The sequence below is a fragment of the Cebus imitator genome, unplaced genomic scaffold (assembly GCF_001604975.1).
Source record: "Cebus imitator isolate Cc_AM_T3 unplaced genomic scaffold, Cebus_imitator-1.0 Scaffold30, whole genome shotgun sequence".
In the NCBI taxonomy this organism is placed as follows: Eukaryota; Metazoa; Chordata; class Mammalia; order Primates; family Cebidae; genus Cebus; species Cebus imitator.
Window position 1 is genome coordinate 1358541 of NW_016107345.1, and position 27475 is coordinate 1386015.

The 27475-nt window shown below is 45.5% G+C and overlaps 1 protein-coding gene across 1 annotated transcript in view; it reads left to right on the forward strand.

Annotated features, from left to right (window-relative positions):
• The first annotated feature begins 3941 nt into the window (after positions 1-3941).
• The window catches only part of CLSTN2 (calsyntenin 2), a 648539-nt gene continuing 625005 nt past the window's right edge, over positions 3942-27475 (forward strand). The window contains exon 1 of the mRNA XM_017523717.1: positions 3942-4237. Within this exon, the coding sequence (XP_017379206.1) occupies positions 4129-4237 (109 nt within the window). The 5' untranslated portion in view covers positions 3942-4128. The remainder of the gene's footprint in view (positions 4238-27475) is intronic.

Consider the following 27475-nt stretch of genomic DNA (forward strand, 5'->3'; position numbering starts at 1 on the left):
AAGTCTCACTCTGTTACCCAGGCTGGAGTGTGCAGTGGTGCAGTCTTGGCTCACTGCAACCTCCGTCTCCTGGGTTCAAGTGATTCTCCTGCCTCAGCCTCCCAAGTAGCTGGGATTATAGGCACACGCCACCACACCCAGCTAATTTTTGTATTTCTAGAAGAGGTCACCGCGACTGGCCCTGTTTACTATTTCTTGAACAAAGTCTTTAGAGGAATATGCCACAACACTAACTCTGGAATAAGTGATGCACATTCAGAGAGTCGTATGTCTAGTTTGGTGGCAATTGGTTATTTAAATGGTCCTTATTCAGAGGTGATGATAATTTTTTAAAAATCAAATCCTCAAACCTATCTTTTCTGATTTGAAACTATTTTTTGTTGCTTACTTACCCTGCATGCCTTTCCCAAAGTCATGATGTGTGGGAGAAAGATGAAATTTGCAATTAAGCAGACATGAATTGATATTCTGCACAATTATGCAAATATGGATAAGTTGCTCAAACTTTCTGAGCCAGTAATCTGATTATGATAAAATAGAGAAAATAGCACATTGTCTTAGTCAATTTTCTGTTGCTTATAACTGAATACCTGAGACTAGGTAATTTATAAAGAAAACAAATTTATTTCTTAAAATTATGGAGGCCTAGAGGCCCAAGGTTGAGGGTCTAAATCTGGTGAGGTCCTTCTTGTTGGTACGGATTCTGAAGAGGTGGCATAGTGTATCACATAATCTATTAGCTCAGGTCTCTGTTCTTCTTTTTCTAAAACTACCAGTTCCATTCCCATGATAACCCATTAATCCATTAACACATTAATATATTAATCTATGCACAGATTAATCTATTCTTGAGAGCAGAGCTGTCATGAACCAGTCACCCACCAAATGCCTCACCTCTCAATACTGCCACATTGAGGATTAAGCTTCAACATAAGTTTTGGTGGGGATACATAACCAAACCACATCACACCTGTTGTTGCAAAGATTAAAGAAGGTGTGGAATGTATATCCCTTTTTGTAAAGCCTGGCACTGAGAGAATGAGGACTCATTAACTGTTAGGTTGCTTCACCCCATCTTTTGCATCTGCAGTATCCCAGCAGAAGCAGACAGCACAGGACTACTCCACACGAATGGTGTGCACTTAAAATCTCTTGTGGTCTGAGTATTTCTAAAGCTGAACTTAGTCACTTTTATCCCTTCTAAGCCAGGTCATGGTTGCCTGTTCCCCAAATGAATCAAATCAAATGTGTGACTGATACACTTGTTTTCAGAGATATAGAAAGTAGGATAAGAAGACATTTTTACATTTATTGCACATTGGCTATGTGCAACATACTGTTTGACATATTTTTAAAATTTATTTCTTGTAATGATCTTATGAAGTAGGCATAATGCTGCTCAATCAATTGTTCCAGAACATAATAAATTAATGCAACAACCACTTATTGTATCTCATAAGTCACTCAGCTGGGTAGTTCTGATGTGAGCCAGGCTTGGCTGATCTTGGTTAAGCTTACCTGGGCTTGCTCATGTGTCTGTGGTTAGCCAGCCTGTAGGTCAGTTGGTACTGACCAGCCTAGTGTGACCTTGGCTGGCTGAAACAGCTCAGTTCTACCCCATGCAGTCTTCTACCCTCCTGCAAATTAGTCTAGGTTTATTCTCATATCAGTAGCAGGGATTTAAGGAAGGAAGGGGCAACATGCATGCCACTGTCTCATGGACCAAAGTGAATCATATGGCCTAGTTTAGAGTTGGGGTGGGAGGACACATCCAAAGGAAATAGATTCAGAGAGACATGGACACATGGCCATTAGGGCCCTTGATCTACCACAATAGGCATTGTTATTAACCTCATTGGGAGAGGAGAAGATGGAGGCTAGCAATTTTGTGCCTGTTGGTCACTGGCCCACCCCCTAGTGTTTTTCTCTGCTGTGTTCTTTCCTGGCAATCTGCTCCTTGGAGATACTTTCTTATAAGCTACATTTCACCCTCTTCCTCATTATTTGTTCTGAATTTGAAATTTCATGTAAAATTATTAGGACCAACCATGTGATCTTAACAAACCCCAGTATAATGATATCAGGGAACTGTGCAGGTAAGTCAGTAAGCTAGGTCTAGAGAAAATGAAGGGAGGAGGGCAGATATGTAGCTGGGTGGAAATACATGGAAAAAAATAAGACAAATTTTCATTTCTCTTCTATTTGCTGGCTTTTTATTTTGCCTGGGTCAGCTTCCACCTTTCCACGCCATCTTTTCTGGATTCTGATGCCAACATCTGAGAAAGGCAAGGTCCTGGTGTTGGCCTGGGGCATTTACTAGATTTTTGACCTTGAACAAGGAAGTTACCTAACTTTCCTCAGCCTCTGTTTCATCATGTGTGAAATGAGAATACTAGCACACAGGTTGATTTGTGGACTAAAGGAGACCTGAAGGTAAAGAGCTCCACCTGGGTCTGAGCCCCATGCAGCCACCATGATTCACTGCTGTCCCCAAGCACAGCCTGGTGCCTGAAATGCCGGAGAGTTGGCTTTCACCACTGCAGAGGCTGTGGGTGAGCTGCCAAGGCAGCGCAGGGAGGCTGAGCAGCAGGAGTGCTGTTAATGGATTTTATGGCTTTGTTGAGTACCTCAAACTACAGTTATTAATTAGAGGATGCTGTTTAGGTTCTCTTGCAATATATACATTTTGCTAATTTATTTGTATAGGCTCATACCTAGCAACATAAAGAATGTGCAGGATCATAACACTTACAAGGGATTGTGATTGCCTCTGCTGCCCTCTCTGGCTCCCCAAGCAGGGAACAAAAGCTTTGAGGATAGGACCCACTCTCTCCTCTGTCTTTGGATGTCCAATGTCTAATCCAGTGCTCACTGGCACAGTGATATAGCCTGTCTAGATGCTCAGCAAACGTCTTGAATTGATGAATAAATAAATGATATTGTTCTGTATTTCCATATAGACTTTATTTCCAAACGATTGCTTCTAAACCCTGCTTTGTGTGTGACATTGGCATTGCATTTAGGTAAATATGGTCAAAGATTTATTCTGAGTCCTTACTGTTTTTTGAGTACCTTTGTAATCCCTTCATGGCCTAGAGATGGTTGAGGATGCAAAGATACGCCCTGGCCCCTGCACTCAGGGAACTGACAATACTCCATGGCACGACATTTTACAAGGCATGACGTCAAGCAGCCTGTTCTTGGAGATGCGGAGTGACAACATAAAGGTGGCAACTTCTTGCATGCACCATCCTGCAGGGAATTTTAAGTTTGTCTCCCACCCCCCAGCCTCAGCAGGTCCAGCACCCCAGGTTTTCTGATCTAGCTTTTCTGTCAGCTTCTAAAAGCCGGGTCTTCTCGGAGACGACGCGGAGCCCGGCCATTGCCATCCAGGTCCAAGACTATCTGCTCTGCCCGACAACCCCTAGCACCACGAGGCGCTGCTCTAGCGTGCGCCTGGCGCCCTCCCCAGACCAGTCGACATAGAGCGCCCAGACGCCCAGCCAAGGGCAAGACCCTGAGCAACGCCCGCCAGTCTCCTCCGCCCAGAGGTCAGCTCAAAGGGCATGGCGGGGCAGGGTCCCCCGCACCACCCCAGACGACCCTCAGGCCTCAGGTGGCCACTTTCTGGGGGAGCCCTCCATTCCTTGCGGCAGATTTTCAGAGAGCCGGAGTGGAGGCGCGGGGCTGGAGGGCTCCTCGGAGCCGCCCACCAGGGTCCTCTGGGGACCGGGTCCTGACTGGGGCAGGAGGACCTGGACAGCGCCCCGGAGCGTGGAGACGGCTGAGGAAAGTTGGGGGCCGGGGCCGTCGGCCGGGAGCGCGGAACCCCGCGCCGGTGCCCGCGTTCATGAATATGCACGAGCCACATCCCTCCCTCCGTGACGTCACGGGCCGTCCCGGGGTGAGCGCCGGAGCGGCTCCGGGTCCGCGCCAGTGAGCGCGGCTGCTGCCGGCGAGCTAGCGGCGCGGCGGCGGGAACCGGAGGCCGGGCGCGGCGGCGGCGGCGGCGCTAGAAGCGCACCCACCGGGGACGGCGAGGCGGCCCGCGGCGCGGCCGGCACCGGGAGGCGAGAGCCGGCGCGGTCGGTAGGCGGCGGCTACAGCTCGTTGGCGGCGGCTGCGAGGATGCTGCCTGGGCGGCTGTGCTGGGTGCCGCTCCTGCTGGCGCTGGGCGTGGGGAGCGGCAGCGGCGGTGGCGGGGACAGCCGGCGGCGCCGCCTCCTCGCAGCTAAAGGTGGGTGCTGGGGAAGTTTGCTCTTCTCCCACGAGGGAGGCAGGGCAGGCTCGAGGGTGAAAGCGGCAGGGACCCGGCTCATGCTGGATTTGCCCACCCTCCCTTGCCGCAGCTTCTCTGGCCTCTGTGCGCCCTGGATCCCCGGAGTCAGCTCCTTGCGCCGCGGACCGGAGAGGTTCCACCCGCGGACGCCGGCCCAACCCCTGGGTGGGGTCCGGGGGCCGAGCAGAGGACGAGGTCTGGGGAGTACGGACAACTTTGAGGGCTCTCTGTGCCTGGGTGGGAGCGCAGTGGGTGAGTTTCGAGCTCTGGCCCAGGGACGACTCGCGCCGCGGGGACAAGCAGGTGTCTGCTCCTGCCTGGGGGAAAGATCAGCCGTGGTGCTTTCAAGGAAGGAGCCGAGCGGTGACTTGTCTCCTAACTACCCAGATCGAGGATGGAGTGGAAACTTCTAGGCTCCAGGGAAGGCCCCGCTGACACTCCTCAGGCTTCCCCAGGGCTGCTCTGGCTCCCCGGGGAACGCGTGCCCTCCGGGTGGGCGGCGGAGTCGGGAGGAAGCCCGGGTTGCGAGACTCCCCGCCGCCTCTCCTACTCGGCTCTGGCTCCTGAGGACCGAGGAGCCTAACCTGGCGCCACTCCCCTGCCCACCTTGTTCCTTTGAAGAGCTTGACCTCCTCGCACCTCTCGCTCCGTAGGAAGCTAGATCCAAGGGAACGCCTGGCTTGGTGAGGCGAGCTTGGAAGCCGGCGAACCCCGGACTTTGACAGCTGCCTGGGAGCGCTGGGAGCTCTGGGGTCGGGGGCCGGGTCTGAAACAGGAGATCACGTGCTTACAAGGGGTGGGGAGGCGAGGGAAGAGCAGAGCTGGTGGGGGCCAGTGGTTGGCTCAGGAGAGGCTGTGGCAGATCCTAGCTGGGGCGCACAGCTTAGTGATAACTTGTTGATTCTGTGCGCTGTTCGTAAGGATGGCATGCGTTTTGGTTTGTGGGCTGTGGCCAAATCCTCTAGGTGACAATGAGGGGCTACTTGATCCCCAAATCCTGCCTGGCCATCATCAGAGGGTGGAGAGGTTTGCGCCTGTCAAAAAATAGATCCCCTGTTAGACAACCTGATTCCGACGCTGGCTTTGAACTACAGTTAGGCACCAGCTTAGGGGAGGAAATACCTATCAGGCTACATTACTCTTGGAGAGTGGGGAGAACTAGAGGCAGGCAGTTTGCCTTGTCTGGACCTTGGTAACTGACCTTCCAGTAACTTAGGAGAACATGGGTGATTATGTTTATCTCTAATTTTTACATTTTTTTGGGTATAATCGTTTTGGAAAGATTTTATAAGCAGGCATTCTATTTCTTTTCAGCAAATTGTTTTTCTTGGTGTATCCTTGACAGGCAGTTTCTATTTAAAGAAAAAGAGAAACTCATTATGAAAATATGTCAAACAGTGCGGTAAAGAAGTCGATGATATGAAGGGATCAAGCTGAGAGACTGTTGTTTTGGTGAAGATAAGAATAAAAACCAATGAACTTCCAGACAGTTTCTCCTCCTTTCCCAATATAAACACTTTGTTAAACAGGCAAATTACATTTTTGGGAGGGAAAGAGGTGGCGGGTGGAGATTTCCCGTCACAACTGTAGCACAGTTAAGTGATGTACTTACAAGCAGATGTCTGCCGACAGGGGTCTGAGGGAGGGTGAGAGCCTGCAGCAAGTGCAGCACAGGGAAGGAATCATTTGGGGAGAGGATCTGGTGTGAGTAGTAATATAATAGTGCACAGCTGATTCTCAGGTCAGATTGGAAAGCTTCATAGAGCTAAGAGAGAAAGGGAGAGAGAAATTAAAAAAAAAAAACAACAACCAGCTTTCAGCGATTCACTTCATGTGGATAATTTTGTGCATTTTAACCAACATCCGACTTAGAACATATTCATTTCATGGTTAAAACTAGACATTTGTTTTCCAGCGTAAAAAGTTTGTTGGCCCTGCAGATAAGAGAGTTACTGTCCGAATTCCGCTTGTTCTCGCTTTTTTTTCCCCCTTACAACCACTGGGGGGCTGCAAAGAGCTCTATTGGCTGCTTTTTTTTTTTTTTTTTTTTAGACAAATATGTAATATTTGATTACAACAGAGATATTTATTATGACACCTTAGTATTTACAGGACTGACTCTCCTTATTACAATGCACTTGCATTTTGTGTTTCCAAATCTCATAATGTCTGAAGAATATTTGAAATAAGCTGTATGTTTTATGTATAATAAACCCTGCCTCTGACTTTGCCATTTTTGAGATTCATACCATTATTATTCCCATCACTAAAATAAACAAACAAATAAATAAATAAGGAATGCATGTAAAGATTGAACAAAAATGTATATTATTCTTTCATACAATTCTGTATTCATGTGTAGAAAAACATTGGGAGTCTGGAGTCAAGCTTTCTGACAGAGTTGAATGCACCCTCCAAATAACTGTCTGGAAGCACGTGCTCCCAGCTTCAGGCTTGTGTAAGAAGATGTTGTGTCTGTGGTGCACAGCTTATTCTGCCTTTGTGTTTCTTGTTTCCTGCTTTAGGGACTAGAGCAATTAATCCCTGACAACTACCTGGGGTTCTCACAGAATCACTGTACTTTCAGTATAAACTTATTTCCCATTTCAGAAATAATATAGTGGCCAGGCAATTATATAACTCCTTCCCTTCACCCTTACCTATTTTGGCTATTCAAAAAAGATAAATACTTGTTGGATTCGTTGAAGAGACCAGATCACATGCTCATGTTCTGTGAGTAAAACTGGCAAGGTATTGTGGACCCAAAGAGTTTCTCGAGGCAGAAAAAGACATGTCTTATCCAAGGGAAAGGAGACAGTGCAATCTAGACAACAACTCAAAATTTGTGCCAAATTTGGCAAGACGTCAGTGGTCCCAAGACCTCAAGGACTTGGTACACAGTCCTTTCTAAGTTCCTAGCATCTAGGCATAGAGGTCGTTTGAAACAATACTCAGCTATAGACCATCAATGACTGTAGTGCCTGCCTGTGTGCTGAGAGCCTGGCTCAGTGCTCTGGAGGTTTCTGAGCCAGTGGCAGAAGGCTGCCCTCCACCCCTACCTTTCTTTGAGGAGCTTCTGTTTTAGTTGGAGAGACAAGATTTTTATGTGAAAATTTAGAGAGTGACAGCAGAGCAAATTTGTCCAAAGTATAGTACTGACTGTGATAGAGACACAGGCAAAGGAGATGGGAACGCACAGACAAGGTTTACAGAAGCAGCGTGTGGTAATAGGTGAGGAGGATGGAGCAGGATTATAACCAGTGTGATGTAATTGTAGTAATTGCAGTGTATAGAGTCCTTCTTTAGTGTGTAACAGGCACTGTTGCTAATCCCATTACATGAGCAATCTCTAACTCTTATGACACATGCAGAGCCAGTGTTAGCCCATTTCACAGATGAAGAAACAGATGCTATGAGAGGATAAATGACTCGCCAAGACCTCTAGCTAGAGGATGTGTCACTAAGATGAGAATAAAAGAGATCACTATGCCCAGTGCCCTGTAGTTGTCAGATAGTCTTCCCACTGGTTTTGAAAGCAGGTCTAGGGACCACAAGGAAGCTAAGCTGTTTGTATCTCTGAGTTGCCCAGGAGCCCTTGTGGTCCTGCCCACGGAAGAGCGCAGTATGAGTGTCTAAGGCTGTTTAAAAGGGCGTGCAGGTGAGGTGAAGGAAACAGAGCTTGCTTTCATCATGAAGACTGGTGTTCTTGCTTCGTCATTCACCTCGTTTCTCCCATAGATTCAAAACCATCCTTGAATATTCCAGATTGCACACTGCAGAACTTCCTGCAGGGGCAAAAGTAGTGTGGAATTTTTATGGTGGATTGTTCTAAATCATCTTTGGGTAAGTAGCAGATGTCTTCTCGTGGTATCACAGAGTTATTTTTCCAGCTGAAGCACAAATGCTAAAAAGCCCTCAGCAATGCATCAGAAAGTGTACTCTGACCTGCTGCCATCCTGAAACGCCAGTGGTTCTGGGACCAGAATGTGCCCTTTCCCTCTCTTGGGCCTTCTGGGCATCAGGCTAGTCAGTAACCTTCCTCAGCCTAATTTCCATTGTTACTCAAGATGTGGCCAGACATGGACATGGCTTTCCCTAAGGAAACTTCCCAGGCTTGTTACTTTTCAGTGACTTGCTTCTCTTTCCTTCGTGCTTGTGTTTCTTTGTCTGACTCTAGTCCTCAGGGCTCACAGACCAGTGCTGAAGGCTCATTCTGACTCTCCTGGTAGCTCCAGGGCCTGAACTCAAGCCGTGAGCTGAGCAGTATGCAGTGATTTGCTTGGTGAACACACCTGTTTGTTATCCCTAGTGCTGTCGTTTCTTGACATAGACATTTTACATGTTTTCCCCTCTCCTGTATAAAGTAAAATGTGGGCATATGGCCAGAAAAACTTGAGTTCCAAATCTGGCCCTACTACCTGCTAGTTAGGTGATTTGGACAAGTTAGTTAACCCCTTTGAGCTTCATTTTCCTCATCTATAAAGTGGGGATACAGATTTCTACCTTGTAAAATGGCCATCAGGATAGTGCTTAGAGAGCATGTAGCCCAGCTTGGGGCATGTAAAAGGCACTAAATATTCAACCACTAATTATTGGTCACTTAAACAGTTGGTTTAGTGTCTTGAGATTTGGTGAATTTTTTTTTCTGATCTCTTAGAAATCTAATAGCTTTCTTCATATCTTTTCTCCGCTCAAACTATTAACTCTGTTTCTCTGTTTTTCTGTCTCTCTCTGGCTGTCTCTCCTTGTGTGGATATGCACATATGTGTAAATATTATATAAATGTAAATGCACATGCATACACACACATTTGGCTTGACTTGTTTGTAAGAAGATATGCCTTTTTTCACTAGTTTGTGGACGTCTTGGAAGCCAAGGCTCCGTCTCATTCATCTCAAAAGCTCTGGCACTTAGTGCAGGGCCCGCTCAGAGTAAAGGTCAGCAATATTTGCTATATAAGTAAATAAATAAGCATCTCTCCATGTGCCGGTGACAGAGGTGTGGGAGGTGCTGGTCTCTGGAGGAAGAGCTTATGTGGCATGATCTAGGTTGTAAGGAAAGATCTGCCCAGTTCATACTTTCCTATAAGTCCTGCTACCTTGGAAAACAGAAAGGCATACTTCTTTTTTTTTGTCAAGGCATTGACACGCTTCGTGATAATACATGTTTACGTGGAATGGGGTAACTGAAGCTATGATACTCAAATAATAGCTTGGAACAGATTATTGTTTTGTTAGTTGTTATCTAGCCCACCACTAATTGGACCCTGTGGAAATGGTTCCCTGGGAAGGATAGGTTTTGAGGATGGACCATGGGGATGCCTGAGCTTGGGAAGCGCACTGAGCTGAAGATCCTGGCACTGCGTAGGACAGAGGATCATGCTCTCAGCTTTGGGAAAGAAGCAGAGAGGGGGCTGGAGGGGGTACTGATCAGAGGAGAGTGGTTAGAATGAGAGTGAGCCCTTCCAGACACGCACTAGGTCCTGTTCTCTAGCCTTTTCAGACAATTACTATTTCTCAGCCTCCTGTGATTCTCTGTGAGGGGAACAAAAAGATAAAAGCAAGTTCCAATTATCAAAGAGTTCACGCTCTGTCGAGGGCAAGCGTTGCACATCGCACCTCACACAAACTATTGCAGAACTTGGTGACTTACGGGAAAATGGTAGATTGTGCATCACAGACCCCCAAAAGCCTTGCAGGAAAAGAAGCAGTTGGCAAGAATGGAAGTCAGGAAAGATTTATGGAGAAAGTGAAAGGGATGTTGATGGGTAGGTAGGCATTGCGTAAGCATATGTCACGGGCAGGAACTTACAGTGGACAGGTAAATACAGGGTGACAAGAGTGATTGGCACCCAGGCATGAGTGAAGAGGGTGCTCAGCCAGGCCAAATATATTTCTACATACAGATTCCAGGGCTAACAAAACAATGAATGTTTATTGAGTGCATGCCATGTGCCAAGCACTATCTTGAAGCACTTCATATATGTCAGTTGGTTTGATTGATCCTTGTACCAACCCTATGAAGGCGGTAAAACTACAATCTCATTTTTACAGAGGGGTAAACTGAGTCACTGAGAAGTGAGGTAACTTGCCCAAAGTCTCACAGCTCAGAGGTGGTGAAACTGAGGTTACAAACTCAGAATAGAGTGGTAGGCATGGGTTCCCCTCTTCACACAGGCTTGCCTGTCAGAGTGATGTGATGTCTGCTTGAGAAGGGCTCTGAGTGAGGTCACAGAGGCTCTGCTGCCCTGAAGGCATTGCCTTGCTGTCCAAGAATATTTGTTTGGATTTCACTTCAAAATTGCTGAAAGAGTCAGTTTCCCTGAAAGCCTCACTCTCTGACTCACTTCTCAATCCAAAGTGAGCAATACCTGTTGCTTCTCATCCAGTCAGCTTGAAGTCCTCTTCATTCCTGTCACGCTTGGCCTCAAGCAGAGGAGGCAGCCATCCACACTGTATAGTCCCAGATGTGTTTGGAGGGGCCTCCTGCACCAGGAAGACTGTCACAGCTGGCTGGCCTTTGTGCCAGCAGTTCTGATACGGTCATTCATTTGGGTTAAATATCGCCCTCTTCTGACTCAGGTTTAGGCTGTACAGGATTAATGACGGATACACACTTTTAAACATATTGGATGGCTAGATACCAAAGTGGATAAGAAGGGGATGCTGAGAGGTGTGCATGGCAAGGGTGGGAGGAGATCGTACAGGAGTAGCAGATACCAGACTGTTGATCTGGCTGCCTTTTCTTCTACTGTCATGGCAAGAATTTATATATGGCCGTTGTATTTTTCTCAAATACCCCTATTACAGATTGGTAAACGTACATTACAGGGCATATAGCAGCAGAGCAAGAACCAGGACAAGGGGTCAGATTGTGTGCAGTTGATTGCAGTCTAGCACCAGGGAGCCAGTGTGCTGAGCTAGGTGACTTCTTGGACCAGGGCCACTTGAAGCCCATTTCTCTCACTGCTGAGCAGTTTTCTGACTCTAAGAACAGGCAACTTATCTCCAGTACTTTTCCAGGATCTTGCTTGTCCCCAGCTCATGACCGTCTACTCACATCAGTCCTCCCCAGAGATTGACCAGAGATGCCCCTGACCAATACTTTTTCTCCTAGCTCACCTTGAGCCTCCCACCCCACCCAAGGCTCACCAATATCTGTTTCCTTTAGGATGCCCCAGCCCCATATGTCCCAACCCAAGCTCTCATTTTTCCTCCGAGAATCTACTGTTTCTGCTGTGGTCTCTGTTTGGGTGAAAGATACATCATCCATATATTGACCCAAGCCAGAGCCCCCAAGAGTCCTCCAGCATGCTGGTCTCTCCACAAATATCACAATCCATCCTTCCTCATGTCCAGGTGATTTCATCACCATCTAGAACCTCTCCTCAATACCCGTTGCTACTGCCTTGTTTAGCATCTTGTGCAAATGAAAGCACTCGATTCTAATTTTGACACCCTCCCAACTCTCCCATTACACTGTTGTCAAGATGGCAGCATGTATGCCAGTCCTACCAGGGCTGCAAGAAAGTCCATCTCAGTCATGAATTCTGTCTTTCACTCTCTATGCTAAGGTCTGTAATGTTTCTGAGGATAGCCTAACACTCTGGAATTGCCTCAGATTTCCCTCCCTCACAGGTTATGACTGCTTGTGTTGCCCATTGTCCAGACAGCATGGTGCCTTGAGATCCTGGGCTATCTACTTCCACAGGCAACAGACTGTACCACCAGCATCTAGAATCTAATATTCATGCCACATTGTGTAGCCACCGCCCCAGGCGTGCTGCCACCATCTGGGGATGGGAGCTAGAACAGGCTATCAGTTCCCATCCCAGAGGAAATCAACCCTTCTCAGTTTTAGGGTGGATGCACCAAAGCCACCCACCTCCAACCTCTCCCATCCCTACTGTAACCTCAGTGAGGGGCTCAGGCACTCACAAAGCAAAGGCCAGGACTGGAGGTGTCTACAGAAAACTTCTGCCTTCACCCTTGCAACCCAGACCTCCTCAGAAGAAGGGCCCAGGTTGCCTTCTTAGAACAGGGAGCCACACCCCTTCTGACAAACTTCTCCAGGGAACCCCCAGACCTCCCAAGATAGATCTCAAACTCTCCAGCCTGGCATAAATGTCTATTGATAATTTTGCCCCTCTGGCTTTCTCTCCTGTCAGTGAGCTTTCTAGAAATTTCCAAATAGTTAATGCTTTCATCTTTCAAGAGCTTAGTATGTGCCAAGCACTATTCTGAGTGCTTTATAGATATTAACTCATTCAGCCCTCCTAACCACCAAGTGAGATGTGAACTCTTATTAGCCCCATTTTACATATGAGGAAACTGGGGCAAAGAAGGAGGTTAAGCTACTTACCTAGTTTACCCAAGTGGTAAAACAGTAGAACTGGGATTTAAATCTAGAAAGTCTAGTTTCATAGTCCCACCTCTTATTCACCCTGTTATCCAACCCTGGATGTACAATGGAGACACCTGAGAGAGGTTTAAAATAACACCAATACGCAGAACCCACCCCGGAGATTTTGATGTAATGGCTCAGGGGCAGGACCTGGGAATCTGTGTGAAGCTCTCCAGTATTTCTGGTGCCCAGCCAAGACTGAGAAGCACTCCAGCCAACTCTACTGCTTCTCCCAACTAAGTGCTACTCCCAGATGGGGGCCATGCTTCTCTGCCTGTCACCTACCAGTCATTTATTTCCCCTGTCAAAGCTCCCCTTGCCACCTATTTCCCAGGGTGCCTGTAAGCCCTTGGAGGGGAAAGAGTCCTGCTCACCTCTGTGTGACTTGCCCAGCACTGTCCGAGGCCCAGAGCGCATGCTGAGCGTTGAGGGGTGACTGTGTGCTGGGGCGCTGCTGCCCACACTGGCTGCAAACCCTGCAGGGCTCTGTGCCCATGTACCTTCTCCTGTCAGCACTGCTCCCTTCCTTTGGTCATGGGGATGAGCTGCCCATCAGGCCTTTCCCTTTTAGATATTTGACTATCTGCCCAAACCAACCTGCAGCATTTTCTCTGTAGCAGTTTAAAATACTCGGTTCTGCACGTGAGTCAGGAGAATGTTAACCACCTTGAAATGTGTTTAACAGTAAGGCCGGCAGCTACCAGTGGAATTCTCACTCAGAAAGGCTGTCAGTGTTTTTCTCATTGCTTCTGAGAATGCTTAATTGGTGAACATTTGACTTATCCTACGGAATCACTGCATCAAATTGTCATGTGAAAATTGCCAGTTAAAAAAAAAAAAGACATCACTTTTGTGACTTCAGCCACTTTGTGTTTCCATGATGTCTGTTGTATTATATAGTTAAGTAAAATGTTGTAGTCTCAATCAAGTCTGACTAGCAAATCACTGTGGAGTATCAAGGAAAGGCCATGGTCTCTGACTCCTGTGACCTAGATCCGCTGATGAGCTGTGAGGTTCAGGGCAAATTACTCAGCCCCTCTGGGTCTGTGTCTTTTCACATGCAGAAAGGACACAATGACGCCTCCTCCTCTACCCAAGAAAGTTCTGAGTATTCACATGGAAGTGGCTCTGGGTGCCTTTTGAGAGGATAAAGTGCTAAGAAGACAAGGTGTTCATATTTAAGAAATCTTTGGGACTCAAACCCCAAAACAAAACTCTACATCTTTCTTTCTTTATACTGTCTTATTAATTTAGTTAATTACATTTTCAGGGGACGTTTGAATTTAGTGTGAGTCTCTTCCCAGTTCTTTGATGTATAACCTGCATGTGTCACACAACTGGTGGTCACCATGGTTACACAAAAAATGCAGCAGTTGTAGGCCCGTACATTTTTGTAAATTTTCAGGAAGAACCAGTCAAAACTGTTAATATTATGTCAAGTTGATGTCTCATTTTCCAATTTGCATGGATAACTGCATTGCAGCAAATTAACTAAAACAGATAAATGTTAATCTAATGCATGTCTCCTTGTAATTAATGAAATATAACCATTACAGGGGTATTTGATTTATTATTTTAATTTATAAAATGCTGAATTCTCCTATAAAGTTAGTTATAGTAATAGGAAAAGCTGACCCATATATAGCATTTAGAAAAATAATCGCATTTCTATAAATTAATCACTCTCTAAAAGGATATAGTTCATTAACACCATGAACTGAAAGTGCTGGATGTAAATTAGATTAACCTTTTTAGTGACACTTCCATTTATATTGCGCATTCTCTTCAAACTAAAAGCACTTTACATATATTAATTCAATTAACCCTCCCCAGACCCTTGTTAAGTAAGTACATATATCAAAGTTGGAAGGGAGGAGAAATGAAAGCCTTCAAAAATACTGAAATCCTGGATTTAGGATGTATGATTTATGATTTCCTCTGCAGCAGTACAGTTATCCAGACTTGTATGGCTTGAGAAGATGGGTACATATCCATGCTTTCTCTTGCATGCTGCCAAGAAACCCTTAGCATGCCTGAAGCCAGAGATGCTTCTGGCTGAAGCTTAGGCCAGATGTTGTAAGGAAATTTCTGTTTTATGTAATAAAATGCACCCCAGCCACTCTGGGTTTGGTGGCGGACAGGGAATGTCCAAGTGGGTATGATCTTCGTGCCCTATTCAACAACCAGAGGGCCATCTTCCCTTGGTCTTGCTGCTATTCCACTTCTACCCTCTTCACTTGATCATCTGGAGGCTCAGGTTAGGCTGCATATCTTGAATAAGACATTGGGATGCTACTGGGAGGAGAAAGGAGTATCTTCAGGGAGGTGGGGGTGGGCATTAATCTTCCTCAGCTGGGGCCCCTCCTCAGGCCTGCCTAGTGAGGGGCAGAGGCTGCTGCTCCCTCACCTGGTGAGAGGGAGGGTGAGGATCAGCCAGAGGAAGACTTCACTCTCCATCCTGCCTAAAAGCCTGTTTCTCAAGGAAAGTTTCCTGAGTGAGGATCTGGGTGTTCTGCTGTAGCGTGTCGCTAGGAGTGTCCCATCTTTTACGAAGTGTTGCCTATTTGGAGCACTTACCATTATTGCCCAGGCTTCCTGGAGATAACCATGCGCCTGGAAAAAGGAAGGGGATGCAAGCAGTCTTGCATCATAAGAGCTAGAAGACTCAGGGGGAGACTGCAAACATTTCCTTAGCTTGATTGGATATGTGTTTGGCAACCTGAGGTTCTGAATGTTCATTCTTCCAACTCTTTCTGGTCCTTAAAGTTCTCAAATGCACAATTACTCTCCTAGGGGCAGTGTCACAGTATATTCCACAAACCAGTCTTCTTTGAAATGGAGTGCATCTAAGATAACAGCCTGCCTTGTAGCTGATGATTCCAAACCTACCAAGGGCAATGGCTAAACCAAGGGAATGAATCCCTAATGACAAGACATGAAATCTAGTGTAGAAGAAACATTTGGATTCTCCTCCCTGATTCTGCAGTTAGGAAACTACTTACTCTGATCCTCCCAGCCAACATGCAAGAGCAGTTTAAGCCCCACAGCCCTAGAATCTCACACTGTACTCTGCCAGTACTTCTTGGTGCATATCTCTTGGCTGCAAATTGCTCTAGCTTCTCTCCTCTAAGCACCGCCTACAGGGATTAATAATCGGGACTTAAAGCCAAGAACTAAAACATTATCGTTCGGGACACTTACAAAGATGCTGGAGAGAAAAAGTATTCGCTTTTCAGTTCATGATATTTTAGGAGTTTTATTTTTTCTTTGATGCTTTTATTTGTGGGAGAGTGGACCATCATTTGGAGTAGGAAAGAAAGCTAAAATCACTCATAAAGAGAGTAAAAAGGATGTCATAGCTAAGACCCCGATTTCACCTTCCTAGATTTATTTTTGTTGTTGTTTTTTCTCCCAAAGGAAAACCAATTATTTTGACTTTATTGTGCTATTATCAGAAATGTCAAGATGGCTGTATCTTTCTTAATTATTAATGCTAGAATTATATTTCAGACTTTTTAGTAATTTACTGTAATTTTAATTAGAAGTCATAAAGCATTTTTATTGCACTTGCATTTTTTCATGTTTTTAACAATCCCTGCCTCCTTTCCATGCCGATCTTCCATACATTAAATTCCAGCTTTCTTAGGGAGAAGGAAGTCAAGTCAGTGACCAACCAAGAATCTTGGCTTGAAACTAGCTTTTCCTTGAGTTTTGGTTTTGACATATTCCACCACTACTTTGTCCCAATGCCCACTGCAGTGGAAGAGGGGAACAGACAGAATCCACATCAACCTTTAGCACTCCTCTTCTCCCAGTCTTCCCCTATCCTGCCCTTACCCCTCCAGGACCTTTCTCTTCTTGTCTTTGGTGGCACCAAGAACTGCTTCTGAAGGTAGGTTTGGCTGCTCCCTGGAAGCCACTCCTTAAAATACAACCCATAATAGAGAGAATAATCATCATCCTAGCTTTACAATTTGTGTTTTCTCAATTCAGTGGAAAATGTGAGTAAAAGCATCTTTAGAAAATATTGCTACTTTTTGGGCATGGTGGTGGGCCCTTGTAATTCCAGCTACTCAGGAGGCTGAGGCAGGAGATTCACTTGAACCTGGGAGGTGGAGGTTGCAGTGAGCCAAGATCACACCATTGCACTCCAGCCTGGGTGACAGGGTGAGAGTCCTCTGGAAAAGAAAAGGAAAAGAAAAATATTGCTACTTTTATTGATCAGAACCAGCCAATCTTGCTAAAGACAGAGGGCTTGCTATGAGGCACCACTTCAAAACAAGTCACCTGGTTATTGTATAGGAGGCCATTTGATTGGAAGTATGAATGAGGTGACTTTCTTTGAAGTGGTGGCTCATAGCAAGCCCTCTGCCTTTAGTAAAATGCTTTTACTCACATTTTCCACCAGCCTGTGGACTGATCTCTCTCTAGTCCAGTTGTACATAGCCCTTGGAGGATCTTCCAAACACATGCACACAGTCACTCCTGCTCAAAATTCCTCATGTTACTTCATCACTTTCATGATACAGTCCACATTGGTTGGCTTGTCTTAAAAGGACCTTAATCGGTGCCTACCTTTCCCTGGGCTAGAATTTAAGCTCTTGTGAGCACAGCCCAGCACCTAGCCCAGGGTCTGAGTGAGTGAATGAGGGAACCCTCTCCACGCTTGCCCCTCCCACTTCAGCCCCATCTGCAGGACGACCCAGTTTTCTGCCTGGAAGGGTTTTCCTGTGTTCTGTCTGTTGTGCACATTGCTCTGTCTGCTACTGTACTTTGTCCTGCCAGGCAGCCTGGCGTGCCTCCCTCTTGCTATCAGCATTTCTGGGAATCCATCCCTGGGCACCCCCTGGGGCACTCCTCTCCCTCCATTACAAGGCACCCATATAGACCTCCACAGTGACACTGCTCAATTGCATAGTCTTTGTTCACCTGTCTGCGCCTCACTAGACTGTATTCCTTATTCCCACGTTCTCAGACTTGGTCTAACACTGTGGATGAAATAGGTGGACGAGTGTTAGTTGGAGCTCCCTGGAGCCCAGCTCTTTGCCTTGTGGGGGAATGCACAGCTGAGGTGTGGGGTTTCCCTTGTCTTATCTTTCTCCTTCATTCCCTGGGATCCCTTGTGTTCATCTCCTTGCTGCACACACATCAGGACTGGCAGAGTGGGAGGATTAGGAGAGGTCAACGTTCCAGGAAGGGCCCTACTCGTTATTGCATGAACTGATATGTTCAAGATGGGGAGATAGAGCCAAGCTGGGGTTAGGGGCCTGTTGGGTATAAGTTATGGCTGGGGAGTAGAAGCTAGGTAGCCCAGGGTCATGAGCTTCTGCAGCAATTTAAAGTGTGCACCCTTCTTGGATAATTAATGTAAATTACCTTTTTTGTAAGTGAAGTAGCATAGTTGTAAGCCCCCATTTTTCTCCATAGCATTGGATATCAAACACTGAGAGAATATCTTCTGTCACACACTGATTAATTTAGTTTTTAACCATCAGCTGCTGCAGGTGGATCTGACACTTTCCCATGCCACTCTTTGGGTCCTCCTTGCTCCCATCAGCATTCTGTTAAACCCTAGACTGTACAAGTTTTAAGTGGATAAAGCATGCTCCATTTTCCAAACAGGTCAATAAAAACAATTTGCATTTTATGGTATCAGATGCATATGTGTGTAGACACAAGAATGAAGTTCTTAGTTGGAAAAACTTTGTCTTCAATCAAAGTAGGATGCTGAATGTGATGAGGCCCATGGAGTTCTGAGCCCACAGCTAGGGAGGCAGGGCAGCAGGAAGAGGGGCCAATTTCTGGCTGTGCTGAGATTTCCAGGTTTTGTATGTAGTCCACTTCAATGAGTAAAAGGGAGTCTCTCTGAAGTAAGAACATTTGCTTTTTGCTGAGATTCCCTTATGGGAATCCATAAGGATATACTGGTTGAGCTCTGAGCGAAATGTTTTGGCACTATGCATGGGGAAATACCATCTTCCTCAACCAAACCAAAATCCTAAGCTTTTGAGGCTGGTGTTGAGAGGGGCACCTTCTGGGGGACATTCCCCAGGAATTTGGGTGAGAAGTAGGTTGCTAATAGCCCTGATTATCTCCTCGAAATTCCCTTTCTTCTAGGGGAGGAGGTTTTTCTCTAAATAATGCTGCCACTCCCTACATGGGCTGAGGTTGAGCTGAGACAGGATAGACCTTTTTTTCTGTAACTCTGGCTCTAGCGGAAATAACCCTTCCTTTTAGACATCAAAGTTTGAACTTGGACCAAACAGGATTTTACTAAAGTTTTAGGGTGGATAATGAAAATAAACATAAAGAATCATGAACTTTCAATCCTATCAGAACCAGTGGTCCCTTTTTACAACACATTTTGTAGTGCCCCCATTATTATTTCTGAAATGAAATTTACTGATACTGTTATGCACTTATATACATAATTTAACAAATCAATATAATGTCTTAACTAAATACAAAGATATTAAAAGTTAAATAATGTATAATAAAATAATATGTTTTTCAACAAATGCTTGAGCCCAACTATACAAGAGGAAGTAGTGAATTAGATGCTTGCTGTCAGTTCAGGAGCAACACCATGTGAATCACTGTGAATTCAACAGCTACCGATGCAAACAGAGCTGTGTGTGTTGTATTGGTGATTCAGATACCATGGACATATTGTGGTGAAGTGACTTTTTTAAATGGTGAAAGCCTTCTGGCAATATTTTGAATAAGACAAAGCATGCTTTGGCCTCAATTCACAGGATGGCTGCATTCCTAGAAAGCTCAGTGTTTATCAAAACTACACAAAAAATATCCAGCTGACTCACTTCAATGTCACTGGCATAGGGAAGTGAACTGTGGAGCTCTAGATGGTGTGCTGGGGGCCGTTCAGGCAGAAAGGTGCCTGGGCCACCCCCACCCTACCACAGATGCACTCCTGATTTCCTGGTTCTAAGAGGTACCCAAGAAGCATCTCATATGTGCTTACAGGCCGAAATTGCCTTAAAGGGCAGAGAACTTTCCTCTCTCTTCTTCTTTTTGAGGAAGAGAGGAAAATGTCACCAGTTGGTGGTCAGCTGAAAGAGGTCAGGATTTCACAAGGAGATCTTTTAGTGAATAGGGTGTCCCTGGTGGGGCATGCTGGAAGACCACATGGGAACCCATAGATCATGTGCTGGAACATCATTTAGACCAAGCAAAAAGTGAATCACTACTTTGCCAGTAAAGCATGGTGATGTCTTGTGGTCTTTCTCGTCTCCTGCTTCTCTACCTGATACAGAAGCACTGTTAGGGAGTGGGTAGGAGAGACCACACTGGGAGCAGAGACAATGACCTTTGGATCAGGTATGAGATTGAAGTTTAACAGTGAACTGGACTGAGTCTTAGTGACAAAAAAGGAATGAAGCACTATGGAATTGAGCAGGAATATCTTTAAGGCAGCTGCCACCCTTTGGGAAAGAGTTGCTTGACAGATCACGGTAGGGAGCAAAAATAACATTTGGTGTTTATAGTCCAGTGGATTAGACTCCAGCAAACTGTCTAGAGTATTTATTATGGCAATACTGATATTTCAGAGACAAAATGCCATTCTCTTGGATAAAGAGTCTTCCTTAGCTTCTCATGGATAATTTAAAGGGATCAGGGTTTTTATTTTTATGTTTCTTTAATCCCTAGGTGGCTGTTTCTTTTTCCCCCTCCTCATGTAAGCTTGAAGTATTTCTAAGAGAGAGGCTGGATTGCCTAAGAGAGTTTCAGCGACTTTCAGATGAAAATGCATTTTAATATTTTGATTTAATGGGGAATGGAATAGCCCCTTAATAAGTAGTATAGTGACATTTGGTAGGTCTGTAATATTTGACTTGGAGTTGAGTTTATAAAAATTTCAGCCCAACAGTAACTTCAGGGCACTAAGGGATGTATGTATTTCTGAAACGAGAAGACCTGGTTGACATTCTGATTCTAAAATCAACATCATCTCTTATGCGTCACCATATTTTCAATTATAATGGATGATGGGCTATGAATTTTAAAAACAGCTTCTCTGCAAACTCCTGCACAGACCCAGCTTGTGTGCAATAAAAAGAAGAGCTTGGGTGGGAGAGGAGTATTCTCGTGCCCACTCTTCTGACTTGACTTACTAAAATGCTTCCTTCTCCGAGACTGCTTTGGTTTTTCTGCCCCCCACATTGGTTCCTTGGGAATGTTTTAGAACGTGGAATCTTTTCTAGCTTTGTGGGAAATTTGCATCCTGAGTCACCCAAATGGCTGAGCTCTGGAAAGGTAAAGTTCTATCAGTAAAAGCCTGAGATTTTATGAAATACCTATTTCAGCCAGACAAACGCATGTCTAACAAAAAAATTGGAGGAGCAAAACAGATGCCTATGACATGGTGTTCTCGCATCTCTTTGGCATTGCAGGATAAACTCAGGCCTTTGCTACCTGTTCATTTCCCATTTCACTGTTGTATCAACTTCCAAGTTGAAAATGCCCTAAATGGATTATACTAAGTTCCCAAGATGCCATTCTTAGGCAGTGATTAAGGTTGAGGTTATTCTCAGGTAGCCCTAGGATGCAGTGGTTTTGTGGGTACTGGGCTTATGTTTGTTTTTACCAGGAGGTTCAGGAGCAGACCGCCCTTCACCAAGGGTGGTCAGAAAATCAGGTCTGAAATGGCCCCATATTCTACCCATAGCCAACTGAGAATGGGGAAGGGCCAGCCCTATCCTCACCCCATTGTGCTGAACTGGAGGAGTAGAATCGCTATTGAGTTAGATGGGACCTGCTACTAGTGGCTTAAAATTTGGGGCTTCCTCCCCAGAGGAAATGTGAGCTTTGGGTCAGGCCTCATAGCTGGCCTTGACACCTTCTAGGAAATGCCTTTTCATCAGGCTCGATAAGGTGCAAGTTGAATAGAGACTAGTCTTGCCACATGGGCAGGGCACGTATAGCGTCTGCTACAACCACCCTCTATGCCCACACATATCCTCTCCCCTAGAGGACTGAGAAACTATGTATCGGGTCCTCTGCTTATTACCTGGCTGATGAAACAATCTGTACACCAAACCCCTATGACACACAGTTTACTCATGTAATAAACCCAACATGTTCCCCTGAACCTTTAGGGCAGAGGATGCGTGTGGGCATAGAGGGTGGTGGCGGCAGATGCTGTCAGTTCCCTACCCGTACACCTTCTGTCACGCCATTTTCATGCATGTGGACCTGACTTCCAGCAGCAGTGACCCTTTGTCTGTGGTCTCTCCCTGGCCCCTAGGCTCCTCTGTGCTTGCCAAGTGTGGCAGGTCAGTAGTCAGAGAGAATTAATGTCTTCAGGAACTGTCCTGCCAATGACTGACAGGCAGTGATGGAGCAGCATCCCAGCTCCTGCTTCCCTCTTCTCTCAGGTGGGAGGGTGGCTGAAGCATTTTGCCCAGTGCCCAGGACTCTCCAGGAGGACTAAGCTCAATTTTGCCCACACTGGTAACTTGCTTCCGGTCTTTACTGGCTTTCTTCCCTTCCTGAGCCACTTCTCCATTCCCCTACTGGTGTTTCCTGAGACCACCTCCTACGCACCTGTGCTCAAATCCATGCCTCAGGGCCTGCTTCTGATGAAACCCAAACTCAGAGGGAACAAACAAGAGAAAGGCTGTGTGTGTGTGTGTGTGTGTGTGTGTGTGTGTGTGTGTGTGTGTGTGTTTCTTCCCCCTCCTAACTTTTATTTTAGGTTCAGGGGGAACATGTTGGGTTTGTTATATGGGTAAATTGCATGTCACAGGGGCTTAGTGTACAAATTGTTTCATCACCCAGGTAATAAACAGAGTACCCAATAGGTAGTTTCTTGATCCTCATCCTCCTCCAACCCTCCATCCTCAAGCAGGTCCCTGTTCGCTAAGAGAAAGTATTTTGTAGAGAGTGCTTGCTGTGTCTCTTCTCCATCTACCTGTACAGTAAATCTATCTCAGGATATCAATTCTGGAATTCCTTTAGGCATCCAGTAAGATTTGCTTGGCAGCTGTGAGGTTTTGTGGGGCATTTGGAGGATACTGTATAGCCCTGACTTTTGTCTCCTGCCATTGAATTCTCAGCACTTGTATGCAGCACTTAAACTTGTCTTCACGTACATCTGGGACTATGAGACTTTGCTAGAACAATCTGTGCTGTGTTCTGTAGCTGGGGCAGGCACTGAGCCTGGCAGTGGTGGTGATTTTTACTCTGGGCTCAGGACTCTGAAGGCTCCTTGAGAGCAGGGTTGCCCTAGCTCCTTTCCCAAGATCTGGGCTATGGCAGGCACCCAGCCTTTGGAGGTGAAATGAGTTGAATTACGTTGAGTGCCTGCAGCCTGCATAATCCAAGTGTCTGGGGAAACATCTGGCACCTCTGATCACAGCCAGATTTCTCGAGTGTCTATTTGCAGCATTTTCCCAGAGCACCTATAAGTGAATTTGCAAAGCACTTACCTCTGTCTTCACCACTTCCTTTGATGGTGTGGAACAGCTGGCAGAACTAAAAATTCTTCCCCTATACCCACCATAGCTTGCACATAGGTCTAAATTACTATGGCGATTCAGCTATTTCAGGTAAGACAATGAAAAATCTGATTGATACAAATTCTGCTCTTTCTCTAAGAGACTTAGTGCAGTGAGCCATTGTCAGCTGAGTAGTTTGATGTGAATTACTCTATCAGCTTAAACACATGGCCCAGCCTAAGTGGTTAGGATTTAGTATCTCTTACTCTTTTGACAGCCAAATAACTTTATCTCAGTAAGGAGAGTGTTAGCATATAGAATATATATTACTATATATATACATATATGTGTGTATGTATATATATAGCAATACTGTCTCATATATAGAGAGCAATATTGTCTCTCATATATATCTATATATAGCTCTATCTATAGAGACAATATTAAATATATATTACATATATATTACATGTGTGTATATACATATATATATATATACACACACACGGAGTGGGAGAGAGAGAGAGAGAATGATTCCAGTCACTGAAGTACAACATCTGATTTATTTGAAAAATTCTCTCAATTCTGGGTGGCTGACCCGTGCACCGTATGTGAGTAGTGTATAAATCCTGACAATGTCACTTAGAAGCTACAGGATGTTGAATAAATTGCATAACTTCTCTGTGACTCAGATTTCTCATCTCTAAAATGGGTATATTGAACTCTAGCTGAAGAGGCTGTTGTAAAGTTACAGTAAGCCTGAGGATATAAAAACCTGGCATACAAGAGGCTGGTGTTTTGGCTATCTATGGCTGCCTAACAAACCACTGCACAACTTAGTGAAACAGTGACATTTGACTACGCTCACAGGTCCTGTGGCTCAGGAATTTAGACATGGGGTAGCGGTTATAGTTTATCTCTGCTCTACGATTTCTATGGCCTTGAACGACTGGTGGTTGGGATCATCTAGAGGTTTCTTCAGGCCAGGTTCATGAGCTGCTATTGGCTACTAACCAGTTCCTGTACATGGTCTCCACATGGCATTCAGCTTCCTGACTGGATCATGGTAGGGACAAAAATGACATCATGTAATGTTTGTAGTCCAGTGGATTAGACTCCAGCAAATGGCTAAAGTATTTATTATGGTCAATGCTGATGTGTCATTGATAAAATGACTTCAGGGTGGTCATACTTCTTACCTAGTGGTTCAGGACTCCAGTGCACAAGGAATTCTTGTGGATTCAGCTGAATCCTTCTCTGAAGTCATCTAGAGCTAGGCCTTTCTCATCTCAGATGTGCCTCTCACTAGCTGATGGCTTGCGTTTTCTCCTGGATTCTTTCTGACCTTGACATTAACTAGAATAGGGGACACTCATTTCCTGGTGATCATAGCCTCTGAGGTGGGCAGCATGCATGGAGGGAGCTCAGGAGTGAGGACGGAGTCCCTGGAGATGGTTAGACCCAAAGGCTGGAGGGATGTGCAGTGACAGGATGTGGTAGGACTCTGAGGATAGTTGCACAGCTTTGTCAAGTTGCATTCAGCCAGCCCTACAGCTAACCCTTAACTCACCGGTAGCCAGCCTGAGATTTCTCATGCATCTAACTACTGGAGATTTTCCTTGTCATGACTCTGTGACGTGGGTCTCCTGACTTTCCCATCTTCCAGTTATGAAAACTGAGGCTCAGAGAGCTTCAGGAAGTCCATAAGTAGTTGTATTAGGACTTGAGCCCTGAGTTCGGAGCCTATGCTGGTCATGTTGCTTCAATATTCAGCCTCCCACTTGGTAACATGTTCTCGTATTTTGTTCTGTCTTTATTATGTATTACGCATTTTCTCTAACTCCACTTTGTACTCGTTGAGAGTAAGACTGTGACTTCTCTTATATTCTGCTATCTGCAGATGAACCTCAGAAGAGGGGACTGGGACTTGACAGAGAGGCCACCATCCTTCTCCGCGGCCCAGCATGGTGATTGTCTTGTTAGTTATACCAGCTGGGCTTGGGTCGATGGAGAACAGAGAAGGCCTTGTTGCTCACATCCTATTTTCCAAAGGAAATTTTGTTCTAGTTTATTGTGAAAGAATTGGTTTTGAAATTGAAACACAGAGGTCTACTAAAGAGATGTTCTATTTAGAACAGACTCTCTTTTTTTCTGTTTTCAGGTGAAAAGCAGCAACTATGAAGAAAACAGAAAGAAAACCCTCTAAAAAATATTGTCAATGGCTCTGACAGGTTAAAGCTGTTGGATAAATGCAGAATTTACATGACAAAAACTTTGAGCGCAATGCTGATTGAAAACTGAGGCTCAGAGAGCTTCAGGAAGTCCATAAGTAGTTGTCATTCACCATTAATAGGATTCACCAGTAATAGGATTGTCATTCACCAGTAATAGGATTCCCTGAAAAGCAAAAAATCTTAATTAAAAAAATACATAATTTATTTTTGCTGGTATGTGTCCTTTTGCCTCACAAATTACTTAGACTGGAATATCACTTTCCCCAAACCTGACTTTACTGAGGCTGTGTCTGCTTCATCCGTAATCCCGCCATCCTCTCTTCCTGGGCTTAGCAGGCTGCTTAGAGCATAGAAAGCTGCAGAGAGTATTGCCAGTTTGAAAGACAGGTTTTTTGCCCTCAGACTATTTAAGTTTTAATGGAGAAACTAGCAAGCTGACAGATTAAAATATTAAATGATGATGCTGTACAGGAGGGCAACACAGACACTGAATGAGGCTGGAGTGAGGATTGGCAGAGGTGGTGACAGCAGGCGATGCCTGCTCTGAGCAGAAGCCATTCATGCCTCTGGGACTGCCTGGCATGCGCTCTCCAGCCGAATCTGTGCCACCCCTTACACTATGAGCTCAAGAAGAAGTAAATCAGGTGGTTTACCCCTCCAGGCAGCACTACTTATTCTTCCTGCATGATCTGGGATGTGGGATGCCCTCATCTCCTCCCTACCCATAGCCTACATCCAGATTCCAACTGGTACAGAGAGATCAAGTATCCTTTCAACAATGACCTTCTCCATGTCTTTTTTTTTTTTTTTTTTTTTTTTTTTTTTTTTTTTTTTTTTTTTTTTTTTTTTTTTTTTTTTTTTTTTTTTTTATGGAGTCTCACTCTGTTGCTCAGGCTAGAGTGCAGTCGTACGATCTTGGCTCACTGCAACCTCCGCCTTCCAGGTTCAAGTGATTCTCTGGCCTCAGCCTTCCGAGTAGCTGGGACTACAGGCATTGAGAAGCCTGATTGGTTTACTAGATAATGAGCTATGTGAAGGTGCAGGGTCATGTCATCTTCTTCCTCCTCCCCTTCCCACTCCTCCCCACTCCTCATCCCCCTTCCCCCTCCTCTCCCTTTCCCTCCTCCTCCTCTTCTTCCTTCTCCTCCTTCTTCTTCTTCTCCTCCTTCCTTCTCCTTCTCCTTCTCCTTCTCCTTCTCCTTCTTCTTCGATGGAGTCTCACTCTGTTGCCAGGCTGGAATGCAGTGGCACAATCTTGGCTTATCGCAACCTCTGCCTCCCGGGTTCAAGTGATTCTCCTACTTCAGCCTCCTGAGTTGCTGGGACTTTAGGCACGTGCCACCATGCCCAGCTAATTTTTGTATTTTTAGTAGAGATTGGGTTCCACACGTTGGCCAGGTTGGTCTTGATCTCTTGATCTCATCATGTGCCTGCCTCGGCCTCCCAAAGTGCTGGGATTACAGGTGTGAGCCACTGGTCATGTCTTAATTCATACCTGCATCCCAGCATTTGGTAACTAATTATTGACTGGCTGAATAGACAGAGGAATAAATGAAGTGATTTAATGAGATGATCTTGGAACATGGGGGAGTTTTCAGGGATATGAGGTTTGAGAGAGTTTCAGAGAGGGGAAATTATGTCAGCTGATGGTCTTAGGTCAGCAGAGGACATGTACCAGTTTGGGCATGAGCTGAGAAATCAGCCTGTTTGCCACAAGCTGCTCTTGGAAGGCCTGAGAAGAATAGGAATCCCGTGTTGTTGAGCCGGAGGTGCTGGGCTAGTGCAGGAAACTTTCTCAGTCACTCACAGTCTCAGAAGGACTGGGCAATCCCTTGTGTCAAACTCATCAAAGGCAAGCGCTTGTCCTTGTTTTTCTGATTCTCTATTCCTGCTGAGTTACTGCCTGTGTGAAAGCAGCTGTGAGGGCCCCCCGTCTGATATTGATCCATACTGCAGATGAAGTCAGAGCTAGGCCGGGCGTGGTGGCTCATGCCTGTAATCTCAGCACTTTGGGAATCAGAGGTGGGCGGATCACGAGGTCAGGAGTTCAAGACCAGCCTGACCAATGTGGTGAAACCCTGTCTCTACTAAAAATACAAAAA